The sequence below is a fragment of the Coffea arabica genome, chromosome 2e, assembly GCF_036785885.1.
Source record: "Coffea arabica cultivar ET-39 chromosome 2e, Coffea Arabica ET-39 HiFi, whole genome shotgun sequence".
Classification (NCBI taxonomy): Eukaryota; Viridiplantae; Streptophyta; class Magnoliopsida; order Gentianales; family Rubiaceae; genus Coffea; species Coffea arabica.
Genome location: NC_092313.1, coordinates 9605965 through 9629037, shown reverse-complemented (window position 1 = coordinate 9629037; position 23073 = coordinate 9605965). Strand labels below are relative to the sequence as shown.

At 35.6% G+C, this 23073-nt stretch overlaps 1 protein-coding gene across 3 annotated transcripts; it reads right to left on the bottom strand.

Annotated features, from left to right (window-relative positions):
* Positions 1–10671: 10671 nt before the first annotated feature.
* LOC113725807 (protein ENHANCED DISEASE RESISTANCE 2) lies at positions 10672–21196 on the bottom strand. 3 transcript variants are annotated; one of them, XM_027249173.2, is made up of 20 exons: positions 20713–21196; positions 18591–18665; positions 18437–18490; positions 18250–18365; positions 17644–17774; positions 17529–17575; positions 17344–17444; positions 16290–16385; positions 16155–16219; positions 16002–16073; positions 15140–15286; positions 14741–15039; positions 13324–13387; positions 13046–13221; positions 12149–12250; positions 11967–12017; positions 11731–11874; positions 11457–11552; positions 11245–11346; positions 10672–11044 (listed from the first exon to the last, which is right to left on the bottom strand). In XM_027249173.2, the coding sequence occupies exons 1-20, from the start codon at positions 20863–20865 to the stop codon at positions 10943–10945; spliced, it is 2193 nt and encodes a 730-aa protein (XP_027104974.2). In that variant the 5' UTR covers positions 20866–21196; the 3' UTR covers positions 10672–10942. The 3 variants fall into 3 exon arrangements, with proteins under 3 accessions (XP_027104974.2, XP_071934900.1, XP_071934901.1); XM_072078799.1 differs by having other exon boundaries at positions 13324–13390; positions 20713–21012; XM_072078800.1 differs by having other exon boundaries at positions 13324–13390; positions 16311–16385; positions 20713–21012.
* Between the last annotated feature and the right edge of the window lie 1877 nt (positions 21197–23073).

The window sequence follows — 23073 nt, the reverse complement described above, 5'->3', positions numbered from 1 at the left end:
AACCTTATGATAATTACTTGATTATCATGTCATGCTCAAGAATGTCCATCTTATGCTCATCACCGGCTTTGCTGAAGGTCCTAGACTTCTACTTTCAAATGCCCTCAAATCTGCATCAAATCATCAACACCCCAACAAAAAACAAGAAAAAAGAAAATCCCTCATATATATTTTTTTTTTTAAAAAAAAGAGAAAAGAATAACGTTATAAAAGTGACTGAGTAGAAAATCGAAAGCAACTAATCTGCGAAGCAATATTCTAATTTGCATATTTGTCGGTAAACGCTATCTTTTGTTTTGCAAATTTCTGCTGTTCGCTTTTCGGTGCAGAGAAATGTCTCTTTCAATTTTAAAACTTGTGTAATGAGGAAAGGGAAATGAACTCAATCAAGGGGACTGAGATTCATGACCTTTATTCTGCACCGGGAAATTGACTGCCAGAAAAACCCGGGGAAAACTTCGAATGTTTAGAGACTCTCTTTAAACCCAACCCAAAAAAAAATAAAAAGAAGCTTTTTTAAGCAACTACACCTATATAGACAAGAACAATCTATTTGTCTAAGACATGGATTCCATTTAGATTAGCTATTTTTTACAGTATTTCTGAAATATTTTACTACAACAACAGTGCATTTGAAAAACTTTTACTGCTACATACGTTCTAGTCCCAAACACTTATTTGACTAATGGCATAACACAAGATGTGTCTTTGACTCCTTAATCATGCTCGACCAACTTAAGCATCTACAAATAGTTTTATGAAGTTAGTACAGTCGCTAATTCAAACACATTAGATCATGTTACATAAGCACCTGGTAAATGTTGTTGGTCAGCCGTTGTCTTCGAACTCCATGAGCTCCCACACTGCTGACCTTTGGCTAACAACATGTTTGGTATCGGAGTAGGGTTTGACTGGACGGTAAGAGGAGAGAAATTGTCAGTAAAAGATTCTGAATTCAAAATTTTTAAATTATTTTTAAAGTCCAGTACAAAATTTTTCAAATTCAAACAAAAATAAATTTTATTTATTTTTTTCTGGGGAACGGTTGTCAACAATCAAGCGTTAGAGTAATATATTCCCTTTCCAATTTTTTTTAAATGTTTGTTGTCACGTATCTATGAGTTTGATCCAGTAATTGACTTCTTAACCTTCATTAAACCTTCGCGATGGCGAATTTATCCTTCCACGTCAGTGCATAATCACGAAGGCTCGAAGGTATTATGGGAATTCTGTAATTTGGGTCGTGGCACCGCCCGGAGCGGCGAGAGCGGAGACTCATGTGCCGCCTGCGTGAGGGGATGTAAATTAATAGCCCATGTTGTGGGACCGAGGAGCACGTTACGGCGTCGGTAGACTGTAGACGACTAAGTCCCACACGTTCTTCCGACGTGGCTCATCGGACGGGTTGGCGATCTTGTGTGGAGCCCACACGGTAGGGAATCAGCCCGGTATAGCCAGCTTGGAGTTGCTGGTGCGTGACTGAGTGAGTGTGTTCCAGTGCAGCCGCAGCAGGACAGCAGTCACGTGACTTTGCCTGGGGATTCGAGCAAGATATTTTAACATTCCTTTGTCTTCTTGAAAGCGTACACGTACGACACGTAGCATTTCAAGAGAACTAAACCAGAAAATATTCATGCAAATCAATTCTAAAGAGAGAAGGAGACACATTTACCATTTCGGCCATGGTCAACCGAATTAGGGGCAGCACTCGTTCTGCAAAGTTGAAAAAATATTACAATATTTTTTTTATGTGATATATGTAAAATAAAAAAATAATTAAAAATTAAAAATTGTATTAGTAATGTAATTAATAAAATTACAAACAAATCACCGTCCAAACAATTAAGAGAAGCCTTTTAGAGTTTTTTACGTGCACTAGGTTTCAAATCCCACTTAATGCATTATGAGGAAGCATGCATAGTGTTTCCTTTGTGTTTCCTTTAATTAAAAAAATCTAGAAAGTGCAATATTACATTTGTTCGGTGTAGCAAGCCATGCATAGTACGCGAGTAGTATAAATTGTTTGCTGCCTAATGTAGCAAATTATGCATAGTATAAGAATAGTGTATATTGTTGCTATTAGATTTAAAAAGATAAGGCTAGTATCAAACACTTCACCTTATAAACCACTAAGTTTTAATTCAATGACCATAAAAAAAGATTAAATCCCTTTAGGATATAGATCAAAGGTTTGAACCCTATTTGCAATGAAAAAAATTCAAAAGAAGTGTCAGAATACTCCTTTAGATTTATGTATCTGATAATTCATTATAATCCATTATACAGTTTTTTTAAGTTTTTTTTTTTATGAAATGCGATAAATTAGATTATAGAAATATTATTGATACAACAGAAAAAACAAAAACACTTGCCTTGTATTGCGGATAGCAAACGATGCATTGGCTTGGAATGGTCGTACCCAAGCGGCACAACTATTTTTAGCTGTACATTGCAGGCAATTCCACCACTCGGTGAGATGCTTGATGGCGAGTAATATGGTAGAGGAAAATGACTGCATAGGTTTTCCAGTGATGATTAAGAAACTGGAGTAGCATCATGATTTGTTTGTGGGGTCCAAGAGGGATATCGAATGAGGGGCACCCATGAACAGCCGTACATCAGACAATATCGTGATTGTATTTGTGATGTGATCCAAAGGCCGCATTGCGGGCCAGGATAAAGCATAGGGACTGTATGGTAACGAAGTCTAAAGTCCAGAACAAGAGACGGCCGAAACCCCAGAGAATTATTGCTTGATTTACTGCAGTGTTAACGACTGATGATTCTTAATAATGTTTTTCTATTCATTTTTAATTCCGTGATTTTAGTCTAAAATAAAATAGACATCGCTGCTCCAAATCCACATTTGCACATGCTCCATTCCTTCTAAAAATCAAGACTGCAGCAAGCTTGCACATGTTGTCTAGCCTTGGCCATTTTTCTCAATTAATCTCCATTGTCATCTTCCGTGAAGAGAGGGAGGAAATTTCAGGGGGCGTTTGGTTCGCAGCTTGGAATCGAATTCGGATTTGGAATCGGATATCTTGGGTTTGGAATGAGACCTTTCATTCCAATACATCTGTTTGGTTCAAGTATCTGAAATGGGTATCATTACTATACTTGATGTTTGGTTCGTTGGTTCTTTCGGAATGGAATCTAATAAATTTTCAATTTTAACCTTACCTGTAAAATTGACAATAAACCTTGTCTTAGAGTTTCAAAAGAAAAATTACATAAATCTTATTAATAATCTTGTCATATGTTGGGGAGAGTTATGCAGGTTTTTGTATTTTTAAGGGTAAACAACAAAAAATCCCCCTGTGGTTAAGCAATCATACATAAAAACCCCCTGTGGTTTCATATCATACCAGTCGATACCCCGTGGTTTGAATTAACCTGAAAAGTGGACGAAAATCGTCAAAACAGACGGAGCTGAGTGAATAGACGAAAATAAGGGGGAAACCCGCAAGCGGGTTTCAGGCAGGCTATTTAACAAATTACTTAAAAAAAAAAAAAAAATTTACATGCAAGCTGCGTTGAGTTGCACATGCCCATCGGAGGGCCCTAGGATGCCCAGCAAACCTCCCCTCTCATCCTCACCCTTCAGGTGAGGGTTTGAGAGTATGTGTTTGATATAAATAGAACAGAAACGCAGCTTTTAGTCATTTTACATAAGGGGGAAACCCGCAAGCGGGTTTCAGGCTATTTAACAAATTTATAATATTCCACGGTCTGCACTTCTAATCTTGCACCAATATGAAGTAGGTGGGTTTCAAGTGATAACTCAACTCACAAAATCAATGGTTTGAGTAACGCCTAAATTCCAATTCGATTTGCGAGTGGGGAACCTTTGGTGATATGATGCAGATCCGTACTTCATCCTATTGATACAAATCTGATGCTTATTGGTTTTGGATTCTTTTGCATTTTTTGGGTTGCATTTGAGATCAGCATTCAAGAAGATGATGGAATAAACTATGATTTTCATTTTGACCCCACAAAGTCAATAGCGGAAGACAAAACAAAAAAGAGCCAGAACCCACAAAAAAGAAGCACTAAAGCTCAAGAATCATGAAGATCTGCTAACTGCTAATATCAGAAGAGAAAACAAAATAAGAAAAGTGTGCAGATTTGCCGGACCGTACAGAAAGCATAGTACGTACTGCTCCCAAGAGCAAAAAATCTAAAGAAACTAGAGATACAAACCTTTTAAGGAGCAATCTACAAGGGAAATGGAAGATTGAGAATCAGCAGAAGAAGATCCACTATTGCACAAATTATTCTTGTTTATGGACTTGGAGAATAGAGAACTTAGAACAAGAAAACAAACAGAAGAAAACTTGCGTACCTCTCTAGTAGCACAGATGTGGTTTTCATTCGTTTTTTTTCTTCTTCCCACGGCAAAAGCTCCAGCTTGTCGTGTTTTTAAGGGGTAATTAGGGCAGAGAATTGGGGGGAGAAAGGCGACGGAAATAATGAAAAAGAGAGGAAGAAGAGGGACCGGGAATAAGATTTGGGTTTTGGACAAAACCCACGAACTTAGTCAGGAATGGAGAAATGACATATTTTTAGATATCATTCCAATATTTCAATTCCAATACCAGTAAACCAAACATGAGTTATGGGGTTTATTCCATAACCCCATTCCGATACCCTCTTACCAAACGCCCCCTAAGAAATTCTATGCAATAATCATGTGCACATGTTGTCAAAGGAGTTGAGTTTTTTCCTTTTCTTTTTTCCCAGAATTATCTTAGAAACACGTCCCATTTGGATTGCCATTTTTAGGAGTTTCTATAAAAAAAATTTTTAAAAAATGTACAATAGCAATTTAATGTATGTGAAATAAAAAATAATTGAAAAATGTGTTCACAGAAAACGTAAAAATTTTCTGGTTTGGTTAACGAGCTAATCTCACAATAGTTAGGTTAATCGCAGTCTATTGTGCTAAATGCACATTGTAAAGCACTGAGCAAGTGCTCGCTTTTATATATTTTTGTTTCAATCAATACAATCCTATCGTTTCGACAAAAAAAAAAAAAAAATAGCGGTAAAGAAGGAAAAAAAGAGCATCAAAAACACAAGTTGGATATTAGGCTATCTATCACCTTTGAATCTCATCAAGTACGTTATTTATCCATTTATTTCTGATTTGTACATGACAGTCTAAAGCATGCAATAAAATTACGTAGCTCCATGCTTACACCATATGATGAAAAATATCGAACTATCGGCCTCAAAATCTGTGAGAGGAATGAAACTAGCTTCCATCAAGAATTCGCAAACTTAAATATGAGGAAAGATGCTTCTCATTTTCCATAACTTTATTGGCAATCAAACGGGGCCTGAAAAAGAGGGTGACTACACTGATTGATTGGTGAATGTTTCATTAGCTCGAGTGTGGACCTAATATTTGGTGGTTGATACCGGTATATTAGTTTTGTAATTGACAACAATTCTCCCATTTTCTTCTGGTGCCCTTGGAATACTAGCAAGTAATGTCGGAGTGGGTGGGAAGTGAGTCCTCATTCCTCATGCCATGGGTCATAGGTTGAACGGTCAAGATCATGCAGGTATGCCAAATCCCTCATCTTCGTTGTACCTCACGTATACGCTATCCACGAACCGTAAATTCTAGTGCCAGCGTTCCGTTCGAAGCGAGTTCGAGCCGAGTTCAACCTTGCTTGGCAAGATCAATGAATCAAGTTCGAGCATGATGATATTCGATTCAACTTGTTTACATTCATATTTCTTCCAAGAAAAGTTACGTACTCTGATGAATGTATATGACAGTTGAATTTCTATAAAATGGAAAATCAAAATATTGATGAACAAAAGTATTTGTAACAGGTTATTGATTTTATAGATAGATATTGAGCTTGAAACGCCGTAATGAAAGGACAAAAAAAATCAAACAAAAACGTTCAACAATTGCGAACTGATAATGTCGTTAATGGTTTTACAATTTGCGAATACACGTTGCAAAAAGTACGAGACTTTGATTAGTCCACTTTCAACAAAGTGCTACTACAGTTTCATGTCGAAAAGGAAATATGTTCCTCCAAAGTATTTTTTTTTTGTTTTTTGTTTTTTGTTTCTTCTGCCAATTTCCAATGCAGCAGTTTCATCCTTGCAATGGTTATCTATCGTATAATATGGCCGACACCGACAATATTTGTCCTCCCTCGATAACGCTCGAACAGCAACTTCCTCATAACGCATGAAATCATCGAAAATCCATGCAAGTGATGGTTCTGCTGAATAAAGCCAATGGCAACTCTATTGTCATCATTCTTCCATTGCCTCTCATTTCCTTGGGCCGAGATGATTGTGAGAATTAACTATAAATGAATATCATCTGTTTCGAAATACAATAATATAATAATAATCTGATCTTTATAGCAAACAAAATAAATTTTAATGAATTCGGGTCATTATTATAAGTTATTGTATTTTTGTGTTACACAAATTGTTCGTGCTTGTGTTAACAAGAAATGTTCCAATAAGGGTTTTATGTTTGTAAATTGTACGTGCAACATATGCAATAACAAAATCAAATAAATATCCAAAAGAAGTAAAACATTTAGGCGTATAAATGAAGCATGTCTAAAAGAATCAGAAGCATATATGTGACCTGTTGCCATAAATTATCTAAATTGCTCATGACTTTTGCCCAAGAAATTGAATCCTTTTACGTGTAAATTCCATATGTTTTCCCTGAAATTTGCCACGTTTACAAGAACCCTTTTGTAACCTCTTTTGGAATTATGCTAGCCTCATTTCAATATCCTTGGGTTTCCCAAATTACTTTTGAAAATGCTAGCAAGGGTGGGAGAGAACACTACTGCCGTCTCTAATCCAAAAACACCACCTAGAACAAAAACTAGAGCAATTGTCAAGAAAACAAAAGTAGAAGCTTAGATTTCATTTTCAAATTATAAGATGCGTTAATAAAAGTTCAGAAAGCCGAAAGAGTGATCATAAAATGAAACACAAGTGGACAATCTTTTCGGGTACGATAAATAGCATTTAATTTTCGTTTTCTCGAAGTTGTACATGTACGTAAAGATTTATTACTCCCAAAACAAGTTCTTTTTTTTTCCAGAAACTGAAATAAACTCACACACACTTAATTAGACTAAGCACCAGAGTTAACAGTTAAATCGGCCCAAAACAAGTTCTTGATAAATGACAAAATGTGATATTACTACAATATCAATTTGAATTAAAAAAGAGAAGAAAAGCAAAGAAAGAGGAAGAAAGCACATGAGGCTTAGACCACTTGAGATACTTTGTATCATTTTTCGGTGCCAAATTTAGTGTCAGTATCACTTCTCAAAGCAGTTTTTGACAACAAACTTTGCTGCCACATATATTTTAAGTGGCTAAAAATGCTGCTAATTTACCGGGAATAAATCTGGCGTGTCGGTGCCGACACTAATTCTCGCCGACAACATGACCGGATGTACCAGGTGACAAAGCCTGTCATTTTAGTGTTTACCGGCAAGCGAAGGTACCGGTTCGGTGCCCCATGCCCAAAACTGGAAAACCCACAAGCCCCGCGTCCCGTGTCGGTGGCGGAAAATTTTGACTCCCGTGACTCCTCTATTCTCAACGGTTTTCCGTTGCGTCCGCATCACCTCAAAATTTTCAACTCCTGATTTTACATTCTCGCAATTCATTGCTCATTTAAACTTCCATCTATTTTTTAAAAAAGTCTTTTACTTATAATCTCAAATTTCATCTATATTTACAACAAAAACAGCATTAAAGAAGGGATTAGGTTGTAATATTATTATAGTTGCATGGTGCAAAAAATCTTAGATTACAGTCTCTTGCATGCTTAATGATTTTTTTTTTGAGATGCAATTATGTCTTTGAACTTGGAAATAATTTCTAAATTTAATTATTTGACTTTCGTGCCTAAAACCAAACTTTCTTGCTAAATTGTCTTTTCTTTCTGTGCATATGATAATTTAGTAAATAACAAAAAATTTTGTCAATATTTACGACATCACGAACTGCAACTTTTTTGAAAGATAAAGTAATAAGTATAATCGTTTGACAAATAAAATCGATTGTGAAAAATGTTCCAACATCCATTGGTATGTTATTAATTGGATTCTCCGAAAAAAAAAAATCTTCATTTTTGGAATCTGGAAAAAAGCCAATTAGAGTGGTTGCACCATAAATTAGTGTTTTGAGTGTCCATATATTTTAAGAATGTATCAATTCTAAACACCACAATGTGGCTATCAAGAACCATAAAAAAAAAAAAAACAAGGGATTTGGTTTTAAGTCAACCCTTTAGTATCAATTTTTTAATGATTTTAATTATAAATACCTAAACCCTAACCACCTATTTAGATATAGTACAAGGAATTTCCCTACACATATAAACAATTAATTGCGTGTATGTTTGGTTATGTGTACATGAAAAGAATAAAATACATATTTTTTGTATTATTTTACTTGCATTAGTTCTCAATCTTATGACATATTGTCCGCCCCGCGTGAATGGTCCAGCGGCAGCGCCTCTCACCAGTGATTCTTGAGGTCACAAGTTCGAGTCTCCGCTACGCTGGATTCCTCCACGCACTTAACGTGTTCGGGCCGGGTTGGGGCATCGGGTCCGGGTCGCAGGGGATTAGTCGGGCCCCGTAAGGATTGATCCGAACACCCCTGTGTCGACCAAAAAAAGACATGCTGTCCTCTAACATGTGAGCTGGTATGCAAAATAGGTAAAATTCAGACCATGTGATGTTGCCACGTTGTTTTAATTTGTTCTATTTTAGTATTGTAATTACAGTTTTTGTCATTATAAGCTGATGGTGACGTGGAAACTAAAATATACTATGCATTACCGACCACAGCGGTAGCCGTTTAAGTGAAAGCGATGCTTTCATGTGAGATTATATATTTATATGCAAACTAAATCAAATTCGTTTCAAAATGTTAATGGCACTAAAGTTACTCTGATTTACTGGATCAGGTCAGCAGCTGTTTGGTTAATACGTTAAGAGTTTCCAGTTTGATGTGTAAACGACATCTCAATACTTAAAAAAAATAAATAAATCACTGTAGTTTGGAAAAAATAGGCCAAAAAAAGTCTTTGATGAACTATTAATGCTTACATTAGCAGAATAGGAAAGATTGATTCTTTAACCAATTTAGTGAATGAATTTGGCTTAACGAATGTTCAGTCGACACTGGTTAAGAGGGCCCTTAATTTTAGTTAGTTATTAATTTAGGAAATTTTCAAAATACAAGAGGTATAATAAATGTGAGCGTGTGTCTCCGTAAAGATGAATATGATGTGAATTAAGCGTGTTAATGAGTGTCGACTAATCCTTAATAATCAGTGAAATGGTACAGATATATTTTCTAATCCACCTTTTTATATATCAATCACTTTGTTTATCTTACATACATCACATCATAAAAAGTGTTACAATAATTATTTTAAATAATTTTTTTTGTGTTTTTACCTCGCAAACAAGTGTACTTAAACAACTCACAAAAAGAAAAAAAAATCCAAGCCAATAATTGCACGGCACTGCGACAATTGGTTTTAGGAAAAAAAAAAAAAAAAGAAGAAACAAGAGGCTTTCATGTCATGCACGTGACACGTCGGCGCCGCGTCAATCAGCTGACATAAACACGAGACCGAACGCCAGTATTTATTTGGTTCCATTTCTCAAAATCCTGAAAAGACAATTTTGGGGCAACGGTGCGGTAACTAGACAATAGACATTGATGAAATCACGGGATTGTTGAGGGGGGGTTTTTTAGGGAAGTCGGCAGAAACAAATGGGTGATGTTATTGGTTTCCCCATGCAACGGCATGTATCGATTCAAGTGACTGAAAATACTCAGAATTGCTCTCCCACTCCTCTTTAATTTTAGTGCTCCACCCCTCCTAAGATCAATGAACTTGACTGATGAATTTATTTTTTTTTGCTTTAAGTTAAAGCATATTTAACTATTTAAATATGAAGCTTTTTTCTTTTTTATTGTTAGTTGCTTGAATTTGCTCGAGTCCTTTAAAACTGCTTCATTTTTCAATGAAAATTGGTTCCACTTAGGTACTTTTTTACCATAAAAAAATAGCTATGCTTTTGTTTAATCTACAAGCGATAATGATACAAGAAAATTTTGATACAAGAAAAATTTGATAGTCGAATCAAGAACCTTATCTAATATTACACTAGCTCAGCTAAATTCGATCTTGCGGACAACTCTGCCATAGTCCAAACGGAAGATGATCCAATCAACACTTCTGGCAGTTACATACATCTAACAACTGAACAAGGCTGATGGGCCTTGCACTCTATGAAGCCCCACTACTCATAATCGCATGGCTTGTACGATGAAACCGCTGGAGCCCACGGAGAAGTGCATTGCATCTCATGGAGCCCAGATAAAAATAACAGAAATGTTTGTTAAAATGAATATGTCAAATGATTACAGGTGATTTCACCAGTAAGTTGGTGGTACGCTTTCAAGTTCCTAACCAGATTGATACTTTCTGGTAGGCAGTAAAAGAGAAACAAACCACATTTCATTCTCTGATTTAGAGCAAGTCCTCAAGAAATGGTAAGGGAAGATAGATTAGATTGGAAATCCCTTTCCGTTGTGGTACATTTCAACCATAAAAGTCAACTCTATGGATTTGAAGTTTAATCTTGAATTGCAAAGAATAATGGCATTGAATAATAAGAATTATTCAAGAATGTAAACCTTTACAAATGAATGCATCCCCCAACAAGCTGATAAAGAAGAGAATATGTACTAGAGATGTTCAGCTTTTGCTGGAGTAAGAAGATAAATGCACCTAACACATCATGGTTCAAACTTCTTGCTTTTTTTTTTTTTTTTCTTTCCCCTATGCACTAGATCAAAAAATCCTGTATGCGGTCAGTTACTTTGAAAATGAAGTTCTCTAGCCTGTAATGGAGTCAGTTGAAACGGATTTGGACGCATCTAGATGATTAAGCCGACATGTTCCAAGGAGGAATTCAGGAAGCTCTTCCTCTGTGTCAGCCTGCAAATTAAGTTTAACTTCAGTTAGTGATTTGAAACAATTTTCCTCCCTCTCACATTCTTATTCTTTTCATCTGTCCAGTTGAGGCTTGATATGTTGGCACTTTTGGTGCAAAATCAGCAAACCCTGTTCTATGGTAAAGCGGACTTATTGGTAAGTACAGTTGATGCAAACCATTATGCAGAGAAAACCCTTGTTACCTGTATCAAGAATGCCATTTCTATTACAAGATTGTTCAAATATCCCAGAACAAGGCTGACCACACCCCTCGCCACAGTTGATGAACCAACGTCGATGCCAAGCTGAAACAATTTATAATTTATTTGTTTCAGTTAAAATCAAATAGTCAAACAATCATACATCTCATTCACGGTGTTCAGCAATCATTAAAACGTAGTTCTGTATATCTCACCTCCAAGTAGTTCTTTCCACGGAAGTAATGCACTTCAAGTGCTTGACCGACCAAACAAGCTTTCTTACCAACACTCTGCTTCACTATCCACGATCCCTGACCCGATCATCAGCAGCGAGTAAGTTACAGTAATATCGAAAAAAGTTGGAGATAGTGGCAGTGAAATTTTGGTATCGTGCCTACTAAATGAAATTAATATTCGCGAAGGTGATGAAGACCGTATTCATGCATTTTGTTTATACTACAACATTTCTTGCTTCCCTCGCCAACATACCTTAGATATGTATGGTATGAGCTTAAACCTCGAATTCCTGAAAGCATCATCTCCATTAACGAAGCGTTCCAGTAAAGGTGCTTCTTCCAAGGGACTTGTAAGCATATAATACAGTGCCAGACTATATTGAGTCGTGCCGGGAACCTGATATATGGGGTACAATGTCATTATCGTAGTAAATTTAAAAAATCATCTAAAAAAGAACAGTTAGAGGGGATAAAGGAAATTCCTATTACCTGAATGTTAATGATGAAAAAGAACTCTGGTCCGCCTTGAGCTGCATATTTCTGCAAGGTTCAAACAGGGAATGAATAAGATAGCAATTTTACATCCATGAATCTTCCTGTGATTTTTGTGTTCTGGCCTCTTTAAATGCTGCAAAGCATAAAAAAGTAGATTTCAAAACCCATAAAGAAACCTGAACAATGCCTCCTGGGCGACCACCAAGATCATCTTCACGCTTGTCAGATCTTATCCAATCTGCAGCCACCATTTGCATCAAAGTGCTTTTTGCCTTAATCTGGTAAAAAATCACAAGTAACATGGAAAATGGCTTCACGGTATACTTACTTTGTGTGCACAAGAAACAGCAGAAACAGAAGCAGCAACAAATGGCAATGATGATTCACAAATGAAGACAAGAAGCAAGTGATACCATTTAAGTCTATAAACCACACATGCATCCAAATCTGATGTTATTCTAAAAGGTGGCAACATGCTAACGCGTGCCTTTTTTTCACTTCTTCAACATTTATAACTAAAATCAATGAAGCAGCTCTTGTAGACTGCTACAAATTTAATGAGATCTCTAAGGATTGCTTATTCATTGAACAAAGATGCCAGTCGAAAATTACAGATATATATCTTGTGGGTCTGCATTCATACTTGTGAAGCGCCCCCCTTTACCAGTTGACAATATCACATATAAACATGGTTGGTTGGAGTTCTGCAACAATTAAAGATACTGATCCGTCAAGGACTAGATTTTGTAGTTCAAATATTTTAATTACAATTCCAGCTTGCTTAGGTATCACTGGATAAGCCAATCATAAAATTACTCCCAATAAATGAGTTATCCAAAGACATTCCATTTCATCATGTTTAATCCAAGGGATGTAATAATTCATGACTTACCTATTAAAGTTCAATCCCCCATCTATAGAAATTAGGCAGTCCAAAGAAACTTTCAAAGCTATTGAAAGGTCACACTGATGGTGCTCTAAAATTCAAAGTACAAGTTCTAAGGTAATCCCTCCATAGCAGTATGCAATGTCACAACATTTTTGACAAAACTTTGAAGGGAGTGAGAGATGACCTTTTGATGGTCTTCCAAATAAGTACTTCCACGAATTAAAAATGATGAAGGATCACCAGCTGCCCAACTGCATGGCATGCTACCATTTGAGTCTTTTGCAAGAGTAGCTCCGTAGCGGCATGAGATATTGTCTTCCCAAATCGTTTCATGTAAGTCCATGTAACCCTTTTTCTGGACTGCAATAAAATGTTCAAGCATTTGCTATATTAGAATTCACATTACTAACTGTATCCAGCCATTATGCAAAAGAAAAACTGCATAACCACCTTAGGACTAACCTGCTAAATCATGGAATATTTTAACAAAATTGGCAGCTGATGATAATTTTGGCGGGTATGTCTCCTGCTGATTTCAAATAACTATATCAGCAGACAAAGTTCATTTGTAAATTTAGGGAAAGATATTATGGCTTAGGTTAATCAGAGTATATTCAGTTAGGAAAGCACACGTAACTAATGTTTCATAATCAGCAGTCAAATACCCAAGTGCAATAGGTGGGAAAAAATTAAGAAAATATCAATTCAGAAATGAGATCTGAAACGTCTATAGAATTATGTTCAAGGAGGAAAGGAAAATAAAGAAGCATCATATGTCACATCTGATAGCCACATGGATATAGAAATATTTCTCTCCACTGGTTTACCACCAGCAGGCAGAAAGACATATCAGTGCATGAAGACTTTATAGAGAAGGATGGATTGCATAAGAAGCAATGCATATTTCATCTTTCAACAAAAAGATAACAACCAAAATTTTAAATATGCGGGCAGGGTCGGCATAAGAGAATCAATAACCAAGAAATTGCATTAAATAAAAAGTTAAATTAGTTGACATGCCTCCTAATGTAGACCCAAATATGACATTAGGTAAAGGAACAGAGGAATTGCGTTCCTCAATTGAAACATGAAGCATTTTTACATCATTCTATTCTAGTTGGGTTGACCATTCAACTTATAAAAAAAAAAGAAAAAGGAACACTTAACCTGGGTAATCAATAAACAAGAAAAAGGAGGCAATGGATAAGCAGGCTGCGAGGGATCACAAACTGTCACCGAAAATTATTTTTCCCCAAAGTTACCTGCCCCATGATCAACTAAACTCGATACAAACATAAAGTGTGGTTTCTGCTAAAAAATTGGACAATCAGCTAACAAAGGATTAAATGATCACTTATTGAGATCCAATTAGCAGAAACATCCTGGAATTGAAATCTGAACAGGCAAAAATCTAGTAATCAATCTCACTTATCCCACCTATATTCATTTATGCAAAGATAAAAAAGATTAGTTATATGCTTTTTAGCTACCATAATCATTGAAAAAGCAGATAACTGATGGGAGAACCTCACAATATGACAATTTCCCATAATGGAAAACTGCATCTTGCAACTCTTAAACTTTGGAACGAAAAAGAAAGAAAGAGAATTCTAAAGGCAATTCCTAGTCATCCCAAATATACAGATGGAAAAAGAAAAAGATAAAATATAAAAGAAGATATTTATGACACATGCAATCAAACAAAATTACAAGATAGAGTCCTGTAAGGTAAATCAATTCTAGATTGTTTCATATTCATGGAAAATTAGATTGAAATGTTCACTGTCAGCAACTGAAATAATACGAAACAAAGAAGATTTTCTGGACTTAGAACAACAGTCTCATTAGAAAAAATAACTAAGGTTTAGCCAGAAAGTACCAGGTAACGCAAATCTGGACTTGTGTTCATGCCCCAACCATGTTCCAGATCATCATCTGATGGTTCAGGAACGTCAAAAAACTCGTCAGCTGCATCATTTAATTCCACAAGACTTGAAGATCCTGAACGTGGATTCTCTACCTCATTCTCTATTTTGTCCTCCTGAATCATTTTTAAATCAACTTCCTTCTTTATCTCCTCAAATTCATTCTGAGGCAAGCCAATGTCTCTTGTTGACTCTCCCAACGAAAACTCATAGGAGAATTTTCCTGCCTTTGCTCTAAATAATTCTCTTAGAGCTGCAGCAATATGAATATAGAAGCCATTATAATCTTTCCATGTGCTTCACTAGTTCTACACAAACAACAACGTGAATCTTCATAATGACAAAAACTTCACCCGCAATTCTCCCCAGCCAGCGGATAGTTATTGATCTTGCAGATGCTTTTCGACGATATAATTTCCAGAACTTCCAATCAACGGCCAGCATGTGTTTTACAACTGATTCCTTCCCTTGATTCAAAGGAGATATGACAAATCCACCACCTGCATGGTTGGAGAAACGAAGTGAGAAAATTAAAATAAATATAAGCAAGCTAGCCCAATTTACAGCGACTTTCCGAAACACTATAATTTTGCTGGAAACTTTTTAACAGTAGTATAAGCCAGAATCGTATAACAGCTGAAGCATATGCTATATAAAACATAAACATCAACAATACAATGCTGACTCCTTTAAGCAACCATTCTTTGTACTTTTCACTTGATTGAAAAGACTAGTGAGTTTTCAAATTCTAGATTAATTAGCACGATATGGCCTCTACGTTATAAAGTTTGATGATGGCAGCAATTTGTACTCCTGGAACATGGATATTCAAAATTATTAACCACATTAATTACTAAAAAGACCCTCTGAGTTCAAGAACAATGGTCTTCCTTTAGAAAAGAAGAATTTCTACTCCTGAATAATCGTGAATAAGCCAGACCAAGACTATAGGGTCAATAGACAGAAAATTAAAATGGCACCAGTCCATATGTCCAAAAGAACCTTCAAATTCCTAAGAAACTTGTGATAGAAAATTTAAAAAGAAACTTGAATAAGAGCCCACATCTCAAATGGAAATCATTTAACAAACGGCAAATATTTCCATCTTGGAGCATCAGATATTGGATGACATCAGATAGACAGGTCCATAAGTTCACTAGCAACTACGAAGATTCACAATTGAGATTTTATGTTCCAAGTCAAAGCGTACATTACTTTTAAGGCAGGCTCGGACATATCCAGGTTGAGGTGGGCACTTTCTGTGAACGACAGAATGGTAGAGAATTACTGCCAACAGAAAATCAGAAAAAATTAGTCATAATGCTGACAGCAAAATTTACAGATAATTTTATCTTCAGACATGGATACCATAGGTGCCATCATCTTCTCTTCTCCAGTAACGTCGCACCAGCAAATCTCTTCGTTTCATACCCCTGCAAACTACAAGGTGTTAAACAAACAAAAGACATTCTGGAATAATTAACTTTCAAGTTAAAAACTGACCAAGAAAGCCAATGGCTATACAGCTTTATGTGAAGTATATCAGTATGACCATCAAGGTGCTCAACCACGTTGCCTTTGTAAATACAGAAATCCCATCTGCCAAAAACGAAGTTCAGATTCCAAGTCAAAGTGCAAATTCTAATTGATACATGATTCTAAAACTTAAGGAAAGGCGTGATGAAACCAAATCCTCAAATGAATTAGCCTTTCATTACTTCATCTTTTGAACATGGTTTCTTATTTGAAAAGGATATCATTTTTGTTATTAATTCAAATGAATGTATAACCAGCATAATGGGACAAAAGTAGTATGAAATTAGTCAGAAGGACCTTTTGAATATGGCAGTAACCTTCTCAGATTCTACTAAATATTTGTACGCCCTTCCGAGAAACTATCCCAGTTTATGGGTACCAAATACAAAAACCACAAGAAATTGGCACTAATTTATTTTTATTTTTTTGGGGTGCAAATCAAAGACATTTTTGGATGGATATTGTTGACAGCAAGTGTTATGTGATCTGTTTAACTTCAGGCATATGCAAAGCACTTTTCTTATTAACCAACTGGGAAATCACCATGTCCTGATTCAATCAAATTGAAGTATTGCAAGTTCCAAAGTTTATTAATGGTGAAAAAGTTACAGGGATTGGACTGTATGGCAAAAACTTTTATGTTAAAGCAAATCATTAAACAGCATGGACGCTTTCACTCACTTAAGTCACAGATCCAGAAGATACAGGGATTGGACTGCATGGCAAAAACTTTTATGTTAAAGCAAATCGTTAAACAGCATGGACACTTTCACTCACTTAAGTCACAGATCTAGAAGATATTAATCGTCAGTTACATGCAAGCATGTCGAAAAACATTCTACTATTTCCAAGGAATTGCCCAAGTTAATCTGTAATTTCCCCGTATGTGTGACTGTAAAGCTTCAAAATTCTTCTATCACTTGTTATATTCCCAAGAATACAAATACAATCTTCTAACAACAGCTATGGTGAAAGCAAAGCTGAGAACTCAAAAGATAGGCAAACTTAGCATCTGTCTTACTCTGATCTTGATGGACCAACAGACATTATTGTGCGGAAAATGGCTTCTGAAGTACCTTCGACAACTCCAACTGCCATTATTGCTGGGTGATCATCCCAAGCCTGATATCAGAAACATCTCTTACAACAATGAAAAATTGTTCAAACTGAAATATCCAATGATTTCCAGTTAATATGGAAACCAACCTTCCCACCAGGATCTTGATTGTTTGATTCCTTAAATAGCCTTAAACCTAGAAGATGAAAACTGATTAATATCACACGCATCATGCATTGACAGAAAAATAGTTCTGTCCCTTACCATTTTGACAACCAAATATTTTCCATGGTGAAGGTGCAATAACATCCGATGTCATTGCATCCACAGGCATATGAGTCACATAAGTACCATCCATGAAATTTTTACTAGCTGTCCTCTTGGAAACACTCAATCTGCCAAAGAGATCTTGATAAGTAAATGCAAAACAAACAAATATCCAGATTGACTTCCCCCTGGGACTAAACCAATCCATCCCCAAAGAAAAAAGTAAGCAGAAATTTCCAGCTATGGAGTGATTACATTTGCTAGACAATATTAAAAAAGACACCAAATGCTGATAATCTTCATTTACAAGATCATCTTATCACAAAGATTTTGTTATTTAAAAAGAAAAAAAAGAAAGCAGCTTGATCCAGATGGATCTTAACGTTTTTTCAGAAGGGATTATATCATAGGAGGTGATTTTAGAAGCAAATAAATGTAATCAGGTTACCAATAGACATCAATGTAACAAGAAGACTATATTTATCTGCATGCCACTAGACCTCTGATCAGTTACCAGAAATTTTCTCATTGCTTTGTTTATCAAATTTTCATCTTTTAACAGCAATTTTCTGCAAGGAACATCAGACAAATGATATAGGACACCTGAAGGGCTGCCACTTTCTTTTTGAAGAAGCTACTACACCATTGACTGGGTTTAGTGCAACATTTTGCAAAGACCGGATCCAATTAGCAGCTTCTTCTGAACTGCTTGCTCCCAACTGCAGAAAAATTCCGTATCATTACCATCCATACTGTGGAAATAAAATTATAAACTGAAAAATTAGTACACCTTCAGCCGATCATTGTGATTTGACGTATTGTACAAGGTGAAGATGAAGAACACCTGTTTGCAGAGGGAAGAGTCTAGTTAAATAAACAAAATGAAACTAATTTGGCTGCTTAATTGCCTTTCTGTACTCAAATAAAGGATTTTAGGGACTTACTCTTCCGTGATGGCTCTCCCTTCCATTATCTGTGACCCGGATGCAGGAGTCTATAATTGCACGTCGTACTGGCTCCTAAGACAGGAATGCTATGTGCAAGTCAGAAAAAATTAACTATAATGTTTAGGTTTAAATCTACAGTATTTGTTTCTTCCTGAGTTGCCAATGAGATGAAAAAGTAAATTGACATGCATAATCAAGCTGAATGCACATTAAATGTTCAGATGTTTGGGCATCACATGCAATTAGCAGACAGATCTTTAAGCACACTGAATGTTAATCTTCTTTTGTTGAGAGCAGAGGCATTAGTCATATGGCAAAATGTTACCTACCATAAAAAAGAAAAGGAAGAAAAAAAGTTCTACATTCTAGTTACTCTGAGAACCCTTTCTACAGCCTGTGAGGGATTCTAGCTAAGCCTTGTTAGAAAAGAAGCTCTAAGTCCGCCTTCCAGACTCACATGGCCATGCAAGCTTGTTTTCATACATTGTTCAGACTAGACAGTTTTATTTGTGTTTGCTTCCTGTATTGATTGAACTGAAGAAGTCATCATATCAACCCTGGATTGATGATTCGATGTTTACCATAAAATTTTAGCGTATGAAGTTCGAAGTGTATAAATTTCTCATAACTAAGTACGTAAAGTTTCCATTTTCTATCATGCTATTACAACAATCTGGTTCATGAAATAGGAGCATGAGTTTCAGGACTACATCTCAGCATTTGCCATTTTTCTGGTTGGTTTTGTCCAAGTCATCCATGGAGCAGCCCCCAAAAAAAAAAAAAGGCATCAATGGGGCAGCATGAAGTTATATCGACACAATTTTCCTTAGCAATTATAGTAGGCAGATCCAATCTAGAAAAGACCATTTACTCATATCATCTCTCATGTTCACCATAAAAACATCAAAGTGACAAAAAGACCTAAAATTGTGTCCATGTTTGAATAGTTGTCCTACTACAACAATTTGAAGGCTTAGAAAAGAGAACTAATGCTCCCTAAGACTCTGTACCCCTAGCCAGCTACCATCTAGCTCCAATTGAATATTATCTACACTCAGTATCATCTCTACTGTTTCGGACCAATTTCAAAATTGACATACTCTGCCTCTAATTTTTCACATCCTAGTTTGAGTTTCACTTCCATAAGTTCAGGCTTAATATTGCAGGATAAGGTTTAAAGCGTTTTTAAACAATGTTTTCCAGGTCTATCATGTTGTTGCTCCCCGTTACAGATTGTCAAATCTCCAGTATGTCACATTTATTGATTAAGAAAAACAACATGAAGCTCCAAACGCTGTTATCATTTTCCTGCTGAATACAAACTAAAACACTAATCAATCAAGTGTGAAAAGAGCAGGACAATGCCAATCAACTCCATTTGCTGCAGCAATTGATTTATTTTTGAAGGCATACATTTGAATCAGATATCATTGTCTGTTAGCATATGCAATTTGCAGCTGAGTTCACCCACTGTTTTCCATAATTCAAAGAAGAATGAACCAAAAATAGTGATCTTTCTATACTGTAGTTGCATCCAAAAATAGATAACTAGTTACATACATAAATTAACTGATTACTGCAAAGCATCTAATGAAAATTTGAATATCAATAAATAAAAGAAAAGACAAAATAAGCTAAAATGTGGAGCATAACGAGTACCAATAGAAGACTTGAATGAACCAACAAGCTACTCCAAAAATAAGGCATAAGCACCAAATTAGCAAGCAGCAAAAATCACATAAAACCAGTATTGATAAAATGACAAAACTAATTTCCCAACAAATTATTGAATGCAACTCTTCATCAACCCTCCAAAATTCATAATTGATTTTAAAAGTTAAAATACATGTAATATCAAAGGAGTAAAACCATAATTGTGAAGGGCATATTGTGAAAAAACCTTTGGAAACCTCCTTTTATCAACATAAGCTTCAACATTAACATACAACAACAAAACCATAATACAAGAAATTTTGCAAACATGCACACCCCGTTTTACTATATTACAAAAGTGCACCCCCGCAATAGCCTGAATAAATTCATGCATGATCAAATACAATATCGGGGGAAAAAAAAAGCACATGAATATACGTGTAATACATGTAAAAGGTAGGTGTACCTCTCTCTCAGAAGTTGGTACAGATTTGAAGCTCTTGAGGCAGTTGTCTTCAAGAATGAAGTATCTTTTACGTGAATATTGCAGCCCAAACCTATTGAAACGAATGAGGTAAAGCCACCCCTCCATTCTCTCTTCACTTTGTGGGGATTCCATTTCCAGAAAAACCAATAAAGATCAAACTTTTGTTGGATTTTCTTCGCAAGAAGTTTTCTTTTTTTTTTTATGAATTTTTTTAACTATTAAAGAAAATTTCTAGAACCCATTAAGGAGCTTCCCTCTGTTTCCTTCAAATTCCTGAAAATCAACGAATTGAAGTTTTCAGGATTGCATATTTGATCAATCAAGATGGCTGATCATTTGCAAAATGATGAAGGAAAAAGAAAAAGAAGGGTGAGAAATGGGAAGGTGAGAAGAGAAGTGATGATCCTCTGATTCCTAAAGGAATCAGAGAATCGAAATGTTGCAGAATGCCAGAACCTCTTTTGGAATTTCTTGGCAAAACTGCTAATGTATTGTGTCCTTTTGTTGGTTTCTTTCTTCTCTTTTGTCGTCGTTGCTTTTATTTTTTATTCTTTTTTATTTTATTTTTTAATTTTTTTTCGTTTTCTTCTCTTCTCCCACCGTTTGAAAGTAACTGATTGCGTTTTGTTTATGGTGAGCAGGAGACAATGCTGACAAACATGTGATTTTACCATCTTGTCCCTGATAAATGTTGCACCAAATGGGGGAAAAAAAAGAAGAAGAAATGTCACCTCCATTAAAAAAAAAAAAAGGTAATCAAATGAAGGGACCAATTGTACAAAATTAAGTCACATTAGTACTTTTGCACCTGTTAACATTTATTTGTACATTAAGATATGAAATAAGCGCAAAATGTTTACTAGTTAATTAAGGTTCACGTTTCTTTTTTCTTTTTTTTTTTCTTTTAGAGCATTCAAACTTGCAAGGAATTTCAATCTTATAAGCCATTAATTGGCCAAAAGAAGGAGCAAGCACTGTTATTTTCTTAGTAGCTAGCATTACTTTCATATTTTAGATAATTAATTAATACGGTGCTGCTTTTTTTTTTCTCTTTTTCTTTTACGGAATTAATTGATGTGGTACTTGTGCAATGAACAAACGAATATTCTCAATTGTTGACAAATATAATTCACTTCTATAAAGAATGTGATCCCTAAAGTCCATGATAAGACGAGCTACATTAAGCAACAAAGGGGAATTTCTTAAACATAATAATATGTTTCCTTCCTTAGTAATCCTCATTACGGATAGAATAGAGTTATTGGAACATAATGCAATTGTTTTTGCTTATTCTCATTGCCAAATATAACTACATGTAAATGCAGAGGACAAACTGGTAATTCTAGAAGACTTTCGGAAATTTGATGCTATTTGAAGTGACTGGTCGACCTTTTTAGAAAAAGAAGTGGCTTAACATAAAATAATGCTACGAGTAGGATACATTGTGGGGTGGCGATGATGTTGCTGCTTTCAAATAAATCTAATCATATACTACTACTAAGCAAAATTGAAAAATCTGTTTATTCTTTAAGGCATATTTTTGGCTAGAATTAGGAAGGGAAATTCAGAAACATATAGGATAAAATTGGCCGAAGAACCCAAAGGGTAGACTGAAATGAAAAAGGGAGTTTCGGATTTTGACATAGAATGAAAAATTTTGATTGTTGTTTAGGCTGCGGAGAGTTCCAACTTCCAAGTGGTTGGTACCCCATTCATTTCATTAGTAATGATTCCTCGTTCCTTCCAAAGATTGCCAAAATCAAGGCGGGCAGTGCTTATCTGCCACTCCTTCCATTCGACCTTTTTACATGGTCAAACCTTAATCAAAATTTTTCTCCTTTCTGGCTCTCTCCTGTTCTTTTCATTATATATATCTCTCTCTCTGTCTTTCTCGTGCAACTCATTTCATCATGTTAATTGCTGAGGAAGCAGGCCCATGAAAGTTACCACAGAAGCAGTAGTGAGTATTTGTGCAGATGTTTCTCTTCCCTTTTTTTTTTTTTTCAGTGGTAGCATGAACAAGAGCAATCCCTATATATGGTTAGGTTAGGCCACGAGCCATGCACAAACATGCATGCTCGCAGTTGTTGGCAGTGATAATAACTTTAAGCACCAAATCATATGGATTTCTTACCAAGTGTTTGGATAGGGGATTGTTTGAAAAATTTCTCAGAATTATACTACTATAGTGAGTTTTTGTGATGGGTTATATATATGAGATGATTGAAAATTAAGATAAAAAAAAAAAGAGTGTTGAAAAAAACATATTTATGATACAAGTAAAATAAATATTTACAAAATTTTGAATCTTTGAGCCATTTTGGGATTAAAGAGCTTATT